The sequence below is a fragment of the Rhamphochromis longiceps genome, linkage group LG11 (genome assembly GCF_057381845.1).
Source record: "Rhamphochromis longiceps isolate RC_006_pf linkage group LG11, R_longiceps_female_GT1.1, whole genome shotgun sequence".
Lineage (NCBI taxonomy): Eukaryota > Metazoa > Chordata > Actinopteri > Cichliformes > Cichlidae > Rhamphochromis > Rhamphochromis longiceps.
The window spans coordinates 37,990,001-38,008,836 of NC_140567.1; the positions used below are offsets into that span (position 1 = coordinate 37,990,001).

Genomic DNA, 18,836 nt, shown 5'->3' on the forward strand with positions numbered 1-18,836 from the left:
TCAGGTTGTTAGTAAATGTGAAATTTTCAAATAATTAAAAAATAATTCGGTGACATTGCTGCACCTGTCAGATTAAAAAAGACCAACTTTAATCTCGCTTCATATTCAAAACACAAAAAGTGGAAAAATACAAAGCAAATGGACGTTTTTACCTCCTTCCAAATAAACCATAAATCTATAAAGTGTAGAGGAATTATTTGTCGGATTTCTGAAGTGTTTTGCAAAAACTCCACCAAAAGAAAAGCACAAACTTTTCTGTGCTGCGGAAATTAAAGTGAAAGAATTTTTTTTAGTTTTTAGTTTCAGTGTCAGGCTTATAAAATATATCGTGTAATCTGAGTAATTCCAGGCTCAATAATGAAATCAGAAAGTCACGAAGTCAAAGTTTGACTCTCCCCAAACTTCATGTCTCCTAAATCAAAGAATCTGTTCGGCCTTTTTCAGACTTCATTCAAATAATAATTCGTTTCGTATTCCACAATGAGATTCCAAGAATCCACAGCAAACACCAACTCAGTGTGCATTTAAACACTGGTGGCACAATATTCTTATTTTCTTTAAATCATTTTCTAATCAAAGCAGCCTCAGATATTTGCTAATGAAAACCAGTTTATTTGTCATCATGAATCCAAAAACTGATGGAACCACTTTGCACATATAGGTGACCACTGATGACTGTATCACATATTTTCATTTAATGTTTATTCTAAGCAACGATCAGGGCATTTCAAACTACACCAAGATCTCACATACTTTATATAACAGTGCCTGTCACTGGGAAAACTGCACACACTTCTTGTGCATGACAGCATCTTTTTGAGATAATAATAATAATAATAATAAGCTCCATTAAATCAATTCTTAGTTTTTGCCCTTCTGTATCATTCTCCTGATTTACCTTCGAGCGCTTTCCTTTTTGCCATTGTTTCTTTTACATTCATTTCAGGTATTTCTGCTTGTTCAAGCATGCAGATGTTTAGCTGTGCAGCTTATCCCAGCTGCTGGGAATAGACATGCATTTAGTTGGCAGACAAATATTGAAATTCAAGCACAAACTCTAAAAAATGGTGCAAAAATATCAAGAATACTAGTTTTAAATGTTTGAAATAAAAGGTAAGCAAAGGTAAGGAAGACATTTAAAACTGACTTGTTATCCTGTGATGGTCCAGACTTCAGTTTGGTCCCTGCTCCTCTGGTCTGTGGTCCTGTCCTGTGGAGGCTGTGATGTGAGGTCTTCATGCTCCTGATGCTCATATTTAAGCTCCGTCCGTCGTGTGTTGAAGCAGATTCCGAGGAAGCCGTCGGCTCGCTTCTCAGAAGGTTTGACATCAGTTTTTTTTTCTGCTAAGTCACTTTCCAGGACAATCTGGAGACTCTCAGAGCTGAGTCAGAGTTACACTGAAGGTGTTTCCTGCCTGCACGTTATATCACATCATTAAATAAGGGGATTTCCTGATCTTCCTTATTATTCACATTTCACAATAACTCTGCGTTTCATACTTGTAGTGAGGCACTTACTCATACATACATTAAATAACCACAAAGCACAGGCACAGGGATGTAAAAGGAAAACAATACTTTAATACTTTTTTCACTCTTCTAGTAGAGAATATCGTACATGGCACATAAAGACATGCTTTCAGAGAAAATGCTGATTGGACAATATTTGAAAGCCTTAAAATTCACACATTTCATTCACACGTTTTGCAAACCACTGTTTGCTGCACTTGGTAAGTGGACTGGCATTTCTAGTGTCACTGACATTCAAAAACACTTCACACTGCACGCATGCAGGGATTTATTTTATTAATAGTGTTTAAGTGCAGGCGGCACAGTGTGGATGGCTGTCTGCGTCTATGTGACAGGCTGGTGAGCTGTCCAGCTGTACCGCGCCTCTCGCCCTAAGACAGCTGAAACAGGATAAGCGGAAGAGAATGGATGGAGCGTGTTTATGTATTACATATACACGACAATATAGTCACCATCACAGGAAATGATGAAGCTGGAAAAAAGTTGCCTTTAGGGCTTTTTAATAGTAAAAAAAAGCATATAGGGAGCTGAAAAATAGTGGAAAGGAATTTTTGCCCCAAGTAGAGGACAAGTAGAGGAGTGTCTGCAGAGCTTTGCTACAGTAGCACCAAAAATGTGATCAGAGCGCTGTTTTATGCAAATAATGAACATTTGGGCGGTCGTGAAGTTTTTCAGTCCTCGAATGAACACCTGCAGGCTCAGCGGATCCAAATTTGGAAATAAGTCATACGTCTGAGGAAAAGACCTCAGGAATGCTGGAGAGATTAGATGTCTCAGCTTGGGATTGCGTCAGCGCTCCCCTAAAAGAGAGCGAGGAGCAGGGCTGTCGGCTTTGTGAGACAGTTTGAAAACTTACAGTAAGTGTTGAAAGATGGCTGCAGGGTGATTTGGGTCCAGGTTCATGTTCACTTCTGATTAAATGAAGGTGGATCATCAGCCTGAAATGAAATTATGACAAAAAATCTTTAAAAAAACAAATGAAGTAAAATTATGAAGAAGAAAAATAAAAGTGTCACCATTTTTCTTTTTAAACTGACACATTTGACATGAACATCCTGGATTATACTCGCAGGACTTTGCTGACTGTTTGAATAACCCCTGAATAATCCAGCCTGCTTATTAATTCATTGTGTGTCTTTGTTTTCTCATGGTGAGTCACGTTGTTTGACCCACGTTCCCTTTCACTTTGTGATTTTAAAGTAGCTTTTCCTTGGAAATGAGGGTTTACAAGCACTTCACTTTTACTGCAGCTTTTTGTGGTGGGCACGAACGTGATGCAGCTCACTCAGTCATCCTGCTCGGTTTGCTGTGAACTTCTGTTCAACATTACTCTGATTCAGCGATTAATCAGATCTGAGTGATGATGAAATTACATTTAAATTTGTAGAGGAAACGTTTCAGGCTGCTGGAATGCCATGTCGTCATTTTCCCTGCTTGGATGTGATTCTTTGGAAGTCTGAGGCTTTTAGCTTCATAATGTTTCAGACAAACACATAACAACCCCGTGTGTCTCTGCCTCTGTGACCAGGACCTGTCCCCTGCTATTCTTACACTGAAGCACACTCTTACACTCTCTTTGTTTTCAGGCCACTGCAGCTGTGTGCGAGCACTTCGGCTGGTGGCTCCTCCGGGAACGTGAAAGAATCCAAAGACACACAAAAAGATGCAAAGCAAGCAGAGAGAGACTCTGTCGCTAGAAAAAACCCAAAGTGAGACAGAAAGACAACGAGATGTCGACAGCACGTCTGCGTCTCCACACTCGTGATCTCCTCGGTGAATTTACTGTGGATCGCTTTTGCTGCGCTGCAAACAGGAAGATTTAAACGATCTTTATTGTCAACAAAATAAAGTGCAGTCCCTGCAGAGTCAAGAGAAACAGTTTGAATATAATTACAAAAGAATCCAATACGCAAGAGTCATAAACACGATGTCTGCGCAGTATTTGTGAGACTGAATTGGAGGAAATGACTTGTAATTCAAAGCTGCTATTTAGATCCTGTATCTTTTGCCTGATGGCTGCATTTGGGTGTTGCTCCAGAGGAACAGCCGAGTTCCTGCTGTGCAGCTGGGGACCCGCACACAGAGGCAGTAGCACAGGATGCTCTCGATAAACATCGATAGCAGGACACTGGCAGCTTTTGACGGATGTTATTTTTAATGTATTCTATTTTGTTTTGTATAGTATGATATTATTTCTAATCTTATTCTATTGTTGCTGTTCTTCTGTTTCTTAATCTTTGCTGCTCTTAAATTGTAACCGTGATCAAAACATTTCCCACTCGTGGGACTAATAAAGGTTTATCTGGTATTAATTTTCCTGAGGTTTCTCAGGAAATAGAGCTTCTGATTTTCACCCAAAGTAGACACACTGCAGTGCAGTCCTCCAAGCTCCGGGGGAGGTTTACTGAACAAACAGTAAAAAAAAGAACCGGGGTAACAAAGGGCTTCTTTTTTATCCTGGGTCCTCATTCAGCCACAAACACATCAGGAGTGGAGTTGATGGAAATTTGGGTTCAATGTTTTGCATCAGGACATTTCAGTTCATGGTGGTAGAGCAGCTGAAACTGTCTCGTCTGAACTTCATTTGATGCCGTTTGTCTAAATAGTAAAAGCAGACAAAGACTCGCAGCAGAAGAGAGCCAGAGATGAAAAATAACTCAGATCACATGCAGTGAGTAAAGAAGAACTACTCATGTGCATCATGGGACTCCCCGGCAGCCTGCGTCTATTGCAGCATAACTAAGGGAGGATTCAGGGTCACCTGGTCCAGCCCAACTATATGCTTTAGCAAAAAGGAAAGTTTGAAGCCTAATCTTGAAAGTAGAGATAGTGTCTGTCTCCTGAATCCAAACTGGAAGCTGGTTCCACAGAAGAGGGGCCTGAAAACTGAAGGCTCTGCCTCCCATTCTACTTTTAAATACTCTAGGAACAACAAGTAGGCCTGCAGAGCGAGAGCGAAGTGCTCTTGTACTGCACTGGAACATCAAAATAAAACAAAATCACAAACTATTCAACATTTCACGAGGAAATCTTTATTATCAGATTGTTAATTAGCAGCTAAATGAATTTCTTTTTTCTTTTGCACACAGATTTTTTTAAGGTTCTGGATCAGCTGCAGTGATCCACAAACATTCGGGGCTCCGATTAAAGTCTGCGGCCCCGGAAAGTTTCCAAGCGGCTCCGTTCCATCCAGACTGTCACCATCAGGACGCCATCTGCTGGTTTTATGGTCCCACAAATGTCTCTGTGGGGTTTTCATCCACGGTAGACACACTTCCATGCAGTCCTCCAAGATGTAGTGCAATGCTGAAATTACATGATGTGAGTAACTGCCTAATGTCGACTGGTCTGGATACAAGAGGGAGTGAAAAAAGAGTTTAACGGGAGAACCGTAGCATAAAGTTCAAAGAGCGAAACAAACAGGCTGCAGTGACACTCTCAGTTTCAATTCAGCTCTTTGTGTTTTAGAGCTTGACTTTTCTCCGTGGCTAGCTAACGGACCAACAACAGCACAAAGACAGGCAGACGGGCCACGCCCGCACGGGAGCTTCCTCTGTGGGACCATGAAACCAGCTTCAGGTGTCAGCAGTGATGTCAGCGTCTGGGACGTCACGTTTAGGTCCTCTTCCAGGTGCTGTGTTTGGGAAATTTTCCAAACATTTCCTTCAGCTTCACAGTCTGAGGTCACTTCCTGTTTCTCAGGGCCTGCTAAGAGTTCCCAAAATGCTAAGCAGCAGCAGCAGCAGCGTGAGGTGAGGTCGTGTGTGCCCTGAAGATCCAACCAGTAGCAGGTGAACCCCCTCCCTGTCTGGGATCATGGTTTGGGCATCCTGCAGTGCACTGACAGCGGCCATGCTGGAGTTCAGGTCTCCGCTGGCGATCAGGTCGAACACGCAGGCCTGATAGTAGACGTCTCGAGCTGGAAGCAGAGCCGCGCAGTGGTCCTCAGCGCTGATGGCGGTGGACATCAAAGGGTCTGATGGTGGTGGGTGAAGCGTGTTGAGTCTCTGGGAGGGGGGGCAGCCCCACACGCACAGCTGGAGGTCCTGCTCAGGCCTGAACGCCTCAACGACGCCACGTGGCGAGAGGACTGAGAGGCCGAGCGAGCGGCCGCTCTGACGCACCACCAAGACCGTGCCGACGTGCACCGCTCGGATCTCGGCGTGCCGGCCGGGATTCAGAGACCGAACCGTGAGGCTGCGATGACCTCGCCACTCGCCGCTCCACATCGAGCCGTCAGCGAAGGCGGCGGGGACGTTGTCCAGTTCGGCCTGGTACAGCTGCTGGTCGATACACTGACGCCAGTTCTTGAAGATGATGGTGATCTGAGAGGAAAAAGAAGACGTTAAATGCCGTTTTCCATAATAGCTCTGTGATTATTTTCATTTTGGGGTCGTAAATGTTTATTTCTGCTCACTGTTACATTTTTATTTGCTGTTATTCGGACATTTTGTCAGTTTTCAGCATGTCTGACATTCATTTCTCTCTTTTCACAGTAAACTGCATTTTGTGCACTGGGCTGTAGTTTGAGCACAATGCGACGGCGCTCTATCGGTCAGCCCTGCAGCAGACTGACGGCATGCAGGGTGTACCCCACCTCACCCTCTGCTCGGATCCCCCCCCCTGACCGTAAGTTGAGGTTTACATGAGAAGCTGATGGTGCATTTGACTGCTCCTGTAAGTGTCAGCACTCACCTTGGTGAGAACTGTGGCGTACATGCCTCCCCTGGCTGGTGAGCTGGTGGCTTGTACGTACAGATACTCATTGTCAATGAGAGGCCACGCCCCCGGAACGGCACATGTGTGGAAGTCATTGTTGAAAGTTCTGATGTGCGGGTCTCCGAACACGCTGCAGTGCAGGTATTCGGGTGTCTGCCCCTCCCTGCTGAAGAAGCTCCTCTCATACAGGCAGGTGTCCCCCGACAGCGTTTCAGCAGGGGGGGCCCGGGGCTGTGCCGTGGGCCCGACCCGGGGGCAGCGATGCTGGATGAGCAGATCTTCGATTCCTTGGACCGCAGAGTGGTAAGCGAGGTCACCACGACACGCTCGCGACAGCCTCTTGGTGCACATGGCGTACGAGCGCAGGGCGCTGCAGTAACCGGCGTTCGCCGCCTGCCTGCTGACAGCTGCTGCTCCTCCTCCTGCTGCCCCGCCGCCGCTGCCACTACTGCTGCTGCCCAGGTCCAGCGTTGCAGCCACAAAATCCGAGTTACACCTCAGGATATGACAGGAAGCTGTAACTGATAAGAAGGAGAAAGTGTTTAGCATAAACAGGCTTACGGACACTCGAACTAGGGCTCCCACCATGCAGCAGTTTTCACATTTGCCTGATCAGCAAATTCTGGAAGGAGATACAAATCCCTCTGGAATTGCATCAGGGAGAACATCAGAACTGCTGTGGCAATCCTTTGTGAATAAAGGAGAAGCTCAAAGTAGCTTCTTCTTATACGGGGTTGACCCTGGAGACACAAGTGGACACTGGAACTGCAAGTTTTGCCACGTCCACATTGACTTTTAGACTTTTACCGTCACAGTTCTGGAGGTTGCTGAAAACCAGCTTCATGCAAGTGAAGCCAAATAAGGAAAAGCTATCCTGGGTGTACTGAACTGGCTTCCTAGTTTAGTCTCCAGGAGCCTGTAATACAATAATACTGCAGTCTCAGCATTTTCTGGACTGAAATGATGTGAAGAATAAATATAAAAATACATTTCAAATGTAGGACTAGCTTACTTTGAAATTTGATTTGGTAAATGGTAAATAGACCAGACAGGTCGCATCACTAACAGAGAGAGAAAGACAACAATGGGCACTCACACTCACACCTATGGACAGTCCAGGTCTCAAACTCTCGGCCGCGGGTCACTTGCAGCTCCCTTAACCTCTACTTGGTGTGAAGAAATATTTTTTTAATCATTATTCAAAAATTCTATTAATATGAAGGCAATATGAGCAGAGTGCTACAGGCATGGGCAGTGTAGTCCGTGCTGCAGGGAGCATGGACTGCTGTTATGTGTCTGTGAGCGAGGGAGGGAGAGAAAGGAAAAGTACGAGCTGTCACCGAGCAGAAACGGGAGCTGGAAGCATGTAAATATAATAATAACCTGCAGCCAAGAAGAGAGCCTGACGAGCCCAGCTGTAAGTAAGCTGTTAAGACTCGACTGTACACCGTGTTCGTGTTTTCCTCCGAAACAATAAGCAGCCTTTCAACGCCTCTCTCTGTCTCTCGCTAGCAAAGTTGACCCAGACAACAAAGTAAAGCTAGTTTTCAGCTACGAGCCCGACGTATTAGCCAGAGGTCTCTTTACTACCGTGGCGATCGTGGCTCAAGAGTTGGGAGTTCGCCTTGTAATCGGAAGGTTGTCGGTCTCGGTCGTTGTGTCCTTGAGCAAGACACTTCACCCGTTGCCTACTGGTGGTGGTCAGGACGGCTGTGGCTACAATGTAGCTGCCATCACCAGTGTGTGAATGGATGGATGACTGGATGTGTAAAGCGCTTTGGGGTCCTTAGGGACTAGTAAAGCGCTATACAAATACAGGCCATTTACTATGGCTCGGAGCCGCGCACCTGTCTGAGGTACAGTAAAGTACAAACATGTTGAGGGATTGGCTGTGTTAGTTCAGATTAATGTGTACACTGATGTCTGCATTTTTATTTTGTTAAGTACGAACAAAATGATAGAAGTGCTGCCACGAGGAGAAGGAGCTTTGTTTAGTTGGTGGACCAGTGAAAGGCTTCAGTTAGTTGAGAAAAGGAGTGAGAAAACAATTCACGTTTGCAGTTTTGTCGTGTTATACAATATTTGAAATTTATTTGAAGCAAACAAACAAAACACTACATTTCAGGAAATATCAGTGGGTGGTTTCTTGTTTGTTTGATTTTTTGTACTACTTAAGCACTAAAGTGGTCCTCCAATGAGATGACGGTGCCAGCAGCGGCCCACGGCTCATTTGAGTTTGAGACCCCTGGTATAGAATCACCATTAACCTAACCGCACTAACTGCATGTCTTTGGACTGTGGGGCTGGGAGAGGACCCGTACATGCCACACAAAACAAGGATTTGAACCCAAGACCTTCTTGCTAACCACAGCGGTTTAAAACTCTTTACTGCTTGCAGTTAAATTTAAAAAAACAACAGGCATACAGACACATCTGAGCATCTAAGACAAAGACTGTTTGGGATGCATTTCCAGCCATACATCCGTGTTTGATGGATCTTCCAGGAATTCTGCTATTTTCGGGAGAACTGGTCAGCAGGTGGTGCTTTCATACATGCTGATCTATGACAGAGTCTGCTCTGGAGCAGGTGTGGAGTGGTGTTGTTGCTCGGAAAGTCCGAAAATTCTAGCAAAAAATAAATCTTCAGGAGAAAAACACAAGCTTTTAAGAATCCACTGGCACTCTGTCTCTCTAATGGGAAGCTTTTATTTTGAAGGCCCTAAGCTGCTGCTAAAGACTGATACCTGAGACATGCATTGATTAATGCTCAGCTGAAAGGCTGCTGGTTAAAAATCCATATTCTTACATGTTGGCAAATAAATATTTAAAGGATCAAAATAACAGTTTGTGGTTATTATCGCTAATGGCTTTCCACTTCCTGTTGGGCTCTCAAGATGAAGAACTCTCCTGTTTTGTCTGTAATGTACTGGGCAGTCTTTTGTTTATCTCTGTGTGTGTGTGTGTGTGTGTGTGTGTGTGTGTGTGTGTGTGTGTGTGTGTGTGTACCTTCAGGTAAAGAAACCTGGATGAGCAGCAGAGTCAAGTGGATCCAGCACTTCCACAGCAAGGCAGCCCAGAGCGCCATCAGCAGGCTCACAGCAGGTCGTTCAGTCAATCAGCACCAGTCTGAAAAATGCCACAGACATGTGCCACACTCACCTGTTAGCAGCCAAACCCTGTAACCCGCCTCCACTTGTAAATGAGCTGGTTCGTTTGCTCTGATAAGGATTTCTGATCATGATGATGCTCTGAGTGGGAACTGGTACCTCTCTTCCCCTCTCATGATGCTACTCAGCATGATTCACTGGCAGGCTCATGTGATAATTAAATATTACAGTCCATCAGTGATTTCACTGCACATGAGTTCATCTGTCTGATTGCAATCATCATTCTCTTTAAAACTGATCATCAGAGTTCGTATTAATTCTGTGGTTGACTGAAACCAGTCACTAACATAATTTTGACTTCCAGGTAGGGGTGGGCGATATACACGATATATGATAAAAACGATATAAATTTGGCCAACGACAGAGATTTTGACTATATCGCTCTATCCCGATAGCGCATGTTGATGACGTCACCAAGCGGCGCCTGTTTTGGTTGAAAGCATCGCAGCGGCTAAAACCATTATCATCTGCAAATTATGGCGGGCGACGGTCACAGCAAAGAGGTGAAGCACTTTTGAAATATGGGGAAAGCCAAAAACTGCGCTTCCTCCACTTCCGTAACATCGATTCATTAATGTTGAATTCTCTCACAGCTGCTCTGTTCCCATGTTGTTGCAGTATATTAATAACTAACCTCGTATTGTGGATGAATGCTCTCAGTTGTTCTCCTGACTGAAGTTTGCCCCGTGTACAGCATCCTGCTATGCGATTGCATTTGTCCCTGACCACCAGAATCCCTCACGTTAACTTTTATCGAGTGGAAAAAAGTTGGCGTTCATCCTCCAGCTTCACTGTGCTAATGTTATGCTAACATAGCTGTGTCGCTAGCAATCACGTAGCACAACATTATATACCAGGTAGCCCAACTTCAGTAACCCTGCAAACCCACTGCTGTTTAGTTTCCTGTCTTTATGTTAGAAGTGATAACAGAGCTGTACGTTTGAATTAGTTTCAAAAATCTGCAGCCAAAATCGGTTCAAGGTCAGTAAGCACAACCAGAATTCATACATAAGGAACACTCTCGATTTTTGAGAAAATTAAAGGATTTTAAGTCCTTATAGTGTGGAAAATACGTTATACAGAAGAAAAGAATATATTGCGATATATATCGTTACCGCACGTGCTTCAAATTATGTCGCGATATGGCTTTTAGGCCATATCGCCCAGCCCTACTTCCAGGCATGAATCCCTCCTTTCAGCCTTTTTGTCTCTGAGTTGGACATCTTTTATATAAACTATTCATGTGAACAAGAATTCAGATAGACATAAAAAACAAATGCACTGGGATGTCATGCTTGGAGAAAACTCTCCTGAGTTTCTCTGATACACCGGCTACATAGGGGATGACAGTGTTGTTGAGTCTGTCGTTCTTATCCTCCCTCGCTGGTGTCTGATCTTCTCTTCTGATGCACAGAAAAGAAGATGACGACATCCTGGTGTACTTCAGACCCAGCAACACACTCAGACAAAAACTGGTTCACCCGAAAGACAAAACTCCTAAACACAAACTTCACAGGACAAGACTCAGCAGTCCATCTGCATCTAAAGGTCAAAGGTCACTCTTTCGAGGATGCCAATGTTCACATTTTGGACAGAGAGGACAGATGGTTTGAAAGAGGAGTGAAAGAAGCATCTATGTCCACTGTGAGCGACCATCTTTGAACAGAGGCGGGGTTTACGACACCAACTCTCTGCCATCTATGATCCAGTTTTGAGATCCTCCCCAGACGCCTTAACGCCCACTCACATCCTGGGCCAGCTGACCTCAGGAATTCACATGATAGGGTGGGGCCAGGTTTCACAATGAGCTCACCTGATTGTGACCCACACCCATTTTCACCCCTTGGCTCATGTGATTAGGTGGAGGATCATCAGAGGGTCCTTTGTCCGTCTTTGGGGGGAAACTCCCACTGGGTTTAAATCTGGGACTCTCCACCATTTGACCTTAGAACTGAAGAAGCTTCTCAGATGATAGTCATGTGCTTTTTGTATGCGCTGTGGTGTTTTTTTTTCTGTTCTCAAACTGATCTCCCTGTTGGAGCTCAGTCTGGGGGGAGTTCTTTTTTCTCCTCGTCTTTCCTCATGTTGTGCATTTTCCATTATTATACCTCTCTGACCTGATCGTCTCCATGAAAGTGTGCTGACATCCTGCATCTGTGTGGTTCTCCAGCTGCACCATGGCACACAAAAAGGCACTTAAGAGGATCATTATTATGGCCCAAAACATCCTCTTCCCTCCCTGAAGGACCTGTGCAGCACTCGCTGTCTCAGGAGGACACGCAGCATCCTACGGGACTGCACACACCCAGGACAGCGGGTGTTTACGCTGCTGCCGTCTGGCTGGAGGTTCAGGCTGCTGAGGTCCCGGACCAACAGACTCAAGGACAGCTTTTACAACAGGGCGACAGCCCTAATCAATGCTAACAGCTGACCTGATTGGCTAGATCCCTGGACTTTTTGGGTGGGCAATAACAATAACAATAATAATGTGCAATAAACTTTCACTCACTCTTTTATTTTTTATTAAATCATTACTTTTTTTTGCTCAAACCTTTCTTGCACTTGGACAAATCCACTTAAATTCCTCTGTTGTGTTTGTTGTGCTTAGTTGTGCTTATGCCAGCGTGGGACATTTTCCAGTTCCATTGTACTATTGTGCTAAGCATGACTGTGCAACAGAAACAAAGAGTTATCTTATCCTATTCATGAAAACCTCAGGAATGGAAGAATGACCAGTTCCTGTACTGTGAGTCAGCCACCAAAGACTCCTCTGTGAAAGTGTCCCGACTTTTACAGCAGAAAAAAACAACACATTTTGAGCCTTGTGCAACAATGTTTGGGGCCTTCGGTGTGAGTTTCCCCCCCTCTAAACAATATACAGACGGATCTTTTCAAACAGCGATTCACACATCTGAGGATAAAACATAAGAGTCACATTCCTTTTTTTGACTTTCTGTGGAATCGTGTGACTGTTTTCTCACAGTAACACAGATGTGACAGAGCGCCACCATCGGGACCTTCAGCTCACCTGCATGATGCTCGCTGGAACCTCCTTCTTCTCCAGGAGCCATTAGAAAACCTGCACACACAAATGTCACATGACTCGTGATCACCTGAACGATTCTTTAACATTTTTTCAACCCTTTGATTGATTTTTTTATGTCATGGTCAACTTAGCCGAAGCTGCACCGACACTTTCACTGTAGACTGTAACGTTATTTATATGTTCAATGCAAATGCTGCTTAAAAAATGTAAGCAACTGATTATCTTTTGTTAATTAATGATGATTTATCACTTTTATCTGTTTCACGCTAGTTTTTGTGGAATAAAGAAGTTAAAGATGTGAAATTTGGTCAGAAGCTTTAATATGAGGCCTACCTGCTCAGAGTTGGTCCTCACTGATAAACTCAATAACAAAATTACTTTAGATCCTTAAATATCCTGTTTCTGCAGTTTCCTCCAAGTTAAGCAGATCTAAGTATTAATAAAAGAACGATAAATATTCAGCCCGAGTGATTCATTCAGGTCAACCTGCCTCCTTTTTTTCTCTCTGCGCTGTAAAATGGACTCTTGTCTGTTTGTCTGTGTTTTTTCCTACAGAACAAACAGCAGCGGTCAGTGGGCGGGGCTTACTGCGATGGTTCCACACAGAACTTTGCGGACCGTCGCCTACACGTCGTCCCCGTGTGCTGTTAGCAGGAGGCAGTGTCAAAAATATGTTGAACACCTCAATAAATGATTGATGTTGTTGCCTGTTCCGTTGGGTTTTAGCTGCCACCACAGATCAACCTGAAGGCAACTAGTTTGTTCAAAAACCTCCACAAACACATGAAGTCAGCACAAATGTGGAACTACTTCAGTGCTTCATAAAAGCAGCAAATAAGGAATAACGGTGTCACCAGGTCTGACCGGGAGACGCTAAGGCTGTGACTACAGAAAGGTGACCAGACTGCTCTCTGGAGTTGGTTACTGGGACACACACACACGTGGGAATGAGGGGCCTCAGCAGGGGCCCCCGGGTAGGTTCCAAATATGTGACGCTGAACAGGGAGCATGCCGGCTGTTTCCAGCATTTCCAGTCTTTAAATTGAGCTTTGGGGGCTTGAAATTGATCCTCAGTCAATCAAAGGATTTATATAAAAACACTGAACTGGTCCTTTAAAATAATGACCAGCATGAACGGTGACAGACAGCTGTCAGCTGACCTTTAGCCCTCTTTAACAGCTGTGTGTGTGTGTGTGTGTGTGTGTGTGTGTGTGTGTGTGTGTGTGTGTGTGTGTGTGTGTGAGCTTGTTGTACTCGTCTGTTTACACAACTGCATGGTGAGGACTCGACCTCCTGTTGATAAGCGAGTCCCTATAAGGTGAATGATTAAATCTGAAGGTGTGTCCTCGGTTTAAGGTCTAATGCGATACATTAATATTAATATGCAACGTTAGGTCTGCTGCAAATGCTCCTGGTCAGCGTCCTGTGTTTCCAGTAATGCAAACGTGACTGTGTGTGTGTGTTTTGGAGTGTGAGGCTAAATTTAAACCTCAGTTGCTCTGCAGAGTTACAGTCACACAGGCTTATAAATACCCACACACAATATGAGCAGTTTATATGTATGAGCACACACACACACACACTGGGAATATTTTTTGAGCATGAGTCTCACTGGTCATACTGGTCACAGAATTCCACCCAGGCTGAGTCACAGGTAATTTGTTCGTGTTTCTCACGTTTTCATCGCTGGTGTCCGAATGTAAAACGCAACCTTTACCAACCCTCTAATAGCCATCAGAGTAACGTCTGTGTGACCCGGCGGGTTTAAAAATCCAAAGGATGTGATTGTTGTGCTCTTCAGTGTCTCTCGTCTCAGTGAGCATTACTAGCTGCCACTAACTTTGAAACAGGGTGAATGACTCTCTGCACAGAGAAAGCAACACTGAAGGGTTAGAGAGCTGCCCGCTGTGTTGGGGCACAGCTTAATCTATACCAGAAGCTTCCTCACGTTCTTGCCTTTCACAATAAAAGCAGTTGACAAAATGTACATTTTGGTGATACACAAATGAATAAAATGTCTTATGAAAGTACGCCAAAGCAGTTTACCTTAAAACTCATGATTAAAATAAGAATATTAAGAAATATAGTAATTAAAATTTTCTTGTCTTTGTTGTTGGACAAATGCACTAAAAACACTTTTGGTAAATAAACAGAAATAATTTGGATAAAGTCTTTGGGGAACTACTCTGGAGAAGTCAGACAATATCTGCTTTCATAGCAGTACTGTGGTGTGCTGCGAAATCACACGCAACCAGTTTACAGTGAAATCGCGTAACTAAAGTGTTTTCTGTTGGACAGCAGCTGCTAATTATTAAACCACATGAATTCACTTCTGCGAGACTGTATTCATCAAACAAAAAGTGAAAAAGTGTGTCAGGGTTTAACAATTACACCAACGTGATGGTGAAACTACAAAGAGTCTCACTTAAGCCATGAAGGCGATCGTGGCTCAAGAGTTGGCAGTTCGTCTTGTAATAGGAAGGTTGCCGGTTTGAGCTCCGGTCGTTGTGTCCTTGGGCAAGACACTTCAGCCGTTGCCTACTGGTGGTGGTCAGAGGGCCCGGTGGCGCCAGTGTCCGGCAGCCTCGCCTCTGTCAGTGCGCCCCAGGGTGGCTGTGGCTACAATGTAGCTGCCATCACCAGTGTGTGAATGGGTGGATGACTGGATGTGTAAAGCGCTTTGGGGTCCTTAGGACCAAGTAAAGCGCTATATAAATACAGGCCATTTACCATAGCCAAAAGAAGAAAAACATAATTCTATATTTTTTATACTTTTAGAGCCTGAAATGAAATTTGCTAGAGGTGTGAACAAAAAGTTTTCCATAATTCATATTACAGTCCAAAACTACATGTAGGTGGTTTCTTCAGTGTAAGAAAAACTCTGTTCTGTGACGTCTGGAAGTGTTAGAGGTGATACTAAACCATAAATATTCAAATGCTGCTGAAAACACACAATGATTTTATATTCTTTATGTTGAAGGTAAATTAGCGATACAGCCTCAGGTAAAATCCTAACAAATAATAATAAAAATCTGATCCAAGTTTGTAATTTTCTAATTATGTACTTTGTTTTTTGTCTCTTACCTTCTGCCGGTTCTGTCCGTCCATGTCTGCAGTTTATCGAAGGGAAATCGATCCGAGCTCCTGAACCTGCTGCTAAAGGTCTCGGTCCAAAACTCTCCTAGACTCGACTCAGATCTCAGACTCAGTCCAGGTTAGTGTCTGAGGATCGACCCACCCCAGGTCCTGGTCTGGAACTTGTGGTGCGTTCACACTGGGAGCTTCAGTTGTTCCTAAATAAGTCTGCAACAACCACCTGCTGCACGACAACTGTCCTCGCGCGCACACGCACACACGCACACACACACACACACACACACACACACGCACACACACACACACACACACACACACACACACACACACACAGCGACAGTTTATTTATATTTCAGACCTCCATAAGTCAAACTCTATTTGCATCCTGCTGCTGTTTTACTTGCTGTTCCTTTTTTCACATCTTTATAAGCATGCATATGTGTGGCTGACATATGTAGATAGAGCATTAGATGTAGAATATGAAAAGTGGCTGCACAAGACTTTAAGCTTCTTTTTGTACAATGCAGTGAAAGAAGTATAATTTTACTACAGTACAAAGTGTTTAAAATACATTTTATTTTAAAGTAAGCTTTAACATTAACCATATGGAGTACGATATCTTTATTATGCAGATTAGTCGAGGAAGAAAAAGTATAAAGTGTTTTAATGTAGACATACCTGCTGCTAGGGGGTCAGCTAGCTGGGGACACAACAGGCCACCCCTGTGAGGGTAATGAGGGGGAGGGCCGGTGGTGCTGGGGGCAAACGCGGTTCCACGTAGCGGCAGCAGGGGGCAGCACTGTCACTTTGAGGATGCAGAAAATCACCTGCTGCTGTTTTAATGTCATCGTCATTCAGACTTGCGGCTGATGACGTCAGAGCTTAGGCAGGTGGGAGCTACAATCAAACACTGCGTCTGCAGGTAAACACAGGTGATTGGCTCCTGCTCCATCGGCCCTGGGTGAAGTTCTGCGAGTGTGAACGAGGATGTAAGCGAGTGCAGATGGACGCTGCCGCAGGGCTTCCCAGGTTAAGTTGTTGGCCCTTTAAGCGTGAAGCGGGGCCCCTCTACGCCTCACTGAGCAGCTCCCAGAGCCTTTGTTAGTGTTTAGAAGTGGGGGTTTGTGGGTGTGGGTGGGGGTTCGGATTAAAACCAGCACTGACTGACTGGGACCCTCCACAGACCTGAAACAACAAGGCGACATGGACAGGCAGAGGGAGGCTGCACAGAGGTGAGCTCTTCTTCGTTTTCGCTTTTATCACAAGAACCTGAACTCATCACGTCAGCATGTGACGATGATCTGGTAAAATCACGTCAGGAGGGAGAAGCGGAACCTTTTAAACACTCGTCATGACTCGCGTCTCTGTGAACCTCAGAGGCGAAATGTTAAACATCCAGGACATCCAGGAGCTCCTAACCGCGGATGGGTCAGCTGAATCACAAACAGCTGAAAGGAAACTCTATACCCGCCAGAAAAAGTGCGTTTTTATCAAACGCTTTTTAATCATCAGTATCTGAGTGGCTGCTCTACATTTTTAGGGGGGGGGGGGGGGGGGGGGGGGGGTTCTACTTCATTAGTTTGTTATAATATAATTGTGATGGCTAAATGTTTATAAATGTTTATGTCCAATCGGAAAATGACTTTTTGCATTGAATATAAAACTCATCATTTTCTGTATAACATGTTCATTTAGTTTTTATAACATCTTTCGCTGGAAGATGTTTAACTAAAAGAACAAGTTGTTAAGTACAAGTGTATTTATCAAGGTACAAAAGTGTAAAACTTGTTTTCAGCTGTGTTTTTCCTCAGTGTTACCGTTTAAAATAAATTAAAGATAGCGACATGTGTTCCACAGACAACTTTAAAGAAAGACGTGTGTAACCTTCACACACACACATAAATCCTGTGAAGATCCCTTATGTGTCACATGCGGAATCGCAATCCTAACTTTACTTTTCTCTTATTTACCTGTAACTTTCTGTAAAGTCATGATAACTAATGGACGATAAATAAGTTATAAGTTGTATTACTGGCAGCTGAATGTTTTGTGTTTGGTTAAAAATTAAAAACAAACAAATAAAACCTGATAAATGTACAACAATCTTAAAATTAACGTGTAGCTTTAAACAAAATAATACTGCATAATATTGCTACTCAGATGCATGCATTTCTGAGTTGTATACAATTACTATTATTACATGCAGTAATCCAAACTTTGTGTGTTGAAAGCAAAGTGTGCATCAGGGTTTAGTCTGAGGAGAGATTAGGATTACGAGGTTATTAAAATGAGCTTGTTCAACAATGTCAGCTATGATGTAATATCCTCTGTAGTCACGGAAACACGGCTGTGCGTTTCAGGGTGTGTGGCGAGTTTCCTCCCGGGGTCGGGCAGGTCCGGGATGTGGTGCGCTGTTGTCATATCTCCCCTCCAATATTGCACTCGTCCCGGCCTCCCCGGCCCAGGGGTCACGACCCCGCCCCCTCCCCTCCAGGCCAGCGAGAGAGCAAAAGCAGCGCTGGAGCTCAGAGACGAGGTAGATTACAAATCACGAGCTAACCCACAGTTTTGTCCTCCACGTTGTTACGAAGTTTAAAAGCTTAAACAAAAAGCTTTTATCGTTTCATTTCCAGTGATGAGGCCGCCTGACTGAAATAGCTCCCAAAGCTTAAGAGCAACGATGAGACGTGGTGGATATTTAGCCTGAGCAAAGTGTTTAGCTTGTTTGGAGACGCAGACAGCTTTCACGTCATTAGAGTGACGCTGCCTTTACGTCATCAGAGTGACAGCAAAGCTGTGCGGCAGAGACGAGGCTGCACTTGCGTCGCTGTGATATCAAACAGCTTGTTGGGAAAACAAAGGCTGATTCTTTTAACGCCTCTTTTTCACACACCTGTTCCTAAATACATTTTGCAGTCCATACATTTCTTTTTAGCAAAACATGGCACCAGAGGCGCCTTCAGTGATGCCACTAAGGCTGCGTTCACACTGCAGGCGAAAGCGCATCAATCCGACTTTTTTGACCCTCTGCGACCATCTATCCGATCATGGTGTGACAGTGTGAACGGCACAAATCCGATATTTTCAAATCCGATCTGCCACTTTCGTATGTGGTGCTGAATCCGATACATATCCGATGTTTCAGAAAGCGACTGCTGTTTGATGGTCATGTCGCATTAAATCCGTCTTTTATGTCACTGACACAAGACAGACGCCAATTATCAGCGCCGGAGAAGACATCGCGAACGCTTCCTGGCCATCCGGTGAAACTGTTGGTA

At 44.3% G+C, this 18,836-nt stretch overlaps 2 protein-coding genes across 3 annotated transcripts in view; both read right to left on the reverse strand.

Annotated features, from left to right (window-relative positions):
• LOC146659972 (uncharacterized) overlaps positions 1–4,401 on the reverse strand; it is a 7,045-nt gene extending 2,644 nt beyond the window's left edge. Inside the window, exon 1 of the mRNA XM_085423975.1 lies at positions 1,148–4,401. Within this exon, the coding sequence (XP_085280101.1) occupies position 1,148 (1 nt within the window). The 5' untranslated portion in view covers positions 1,149–4,401. The remainder of the gene's footprint in view (positions 1–1,147) is intronic.
• Positions 4,402–4,539: 138 nt separating this feature from the next.
• On the reverse strand, positions 4,540–17,088 carry hjv (hemojuvelin BMP co-receptor). Of its 2 annotated transcripts, XM_085423965.1 has the most exons (6): positions 16,237–17,088; positions 15,547–15,792; positions 12,445–12,495; positions 9,256–9,375; positions 6,226–6,764; positions 4,540–5,855 (listed from the first exon to the last, which is right to left on the reverse strand). In XM_085423965.1, exons 4-6 carry the CDS (start codon positions 9,332–9,334, stop codon positions 5,229–5,231), a joined length of 1,245 nt encoding a protein of 414 aa, XP_085280091.1. In that variant the 5' UTR covers positions 9,335–9,375; positions 12,445–12,495; positions 15,547–15,792; positions 16,237–17,088; the 3' UTR covers positions 4,540–5,228. The 2 variants fall into 2 exon arrangements, with proteins under 2 accessions (XP_085280091.1, XP_085280090.1); XM_085423964.1 differs by lacking the exon at positions 16,237–17,088 and having other exon boundaries at positions 6,226–6,770; positions 15,547–15,778.
• Positions 17,089–18,836: the final 1,748 nt, after the last annotated feature.

What these genes read in the sequence shown, in the direction of transcription:
- hjv (XM_085423964.1), bottom strand. Translation starts at nt 9,334, where the DNA reads ATGGCGCTCTGGGCTGCCTTGCTGTGGAAGTGCTGGATCCACTTGACT. An exon ending in CCAGGTTTCTTTACCTGAAG is followed by an intron (nt 6,771 to 9,255) that starts GTACACACACAC and finishes CCTTCTTATCAG; the next exon opens with TTACAGCTTCCTGTCATATC. An exon ending in ACGCCACAGTTCTCACCAAG is followed by an intron (nt 5,856 to 6,225) that starts GTGAGTGCTGAC and finishes TTTTCCTCTCAG; the next exon opens with ATCACCATCATCTTCAAGAA.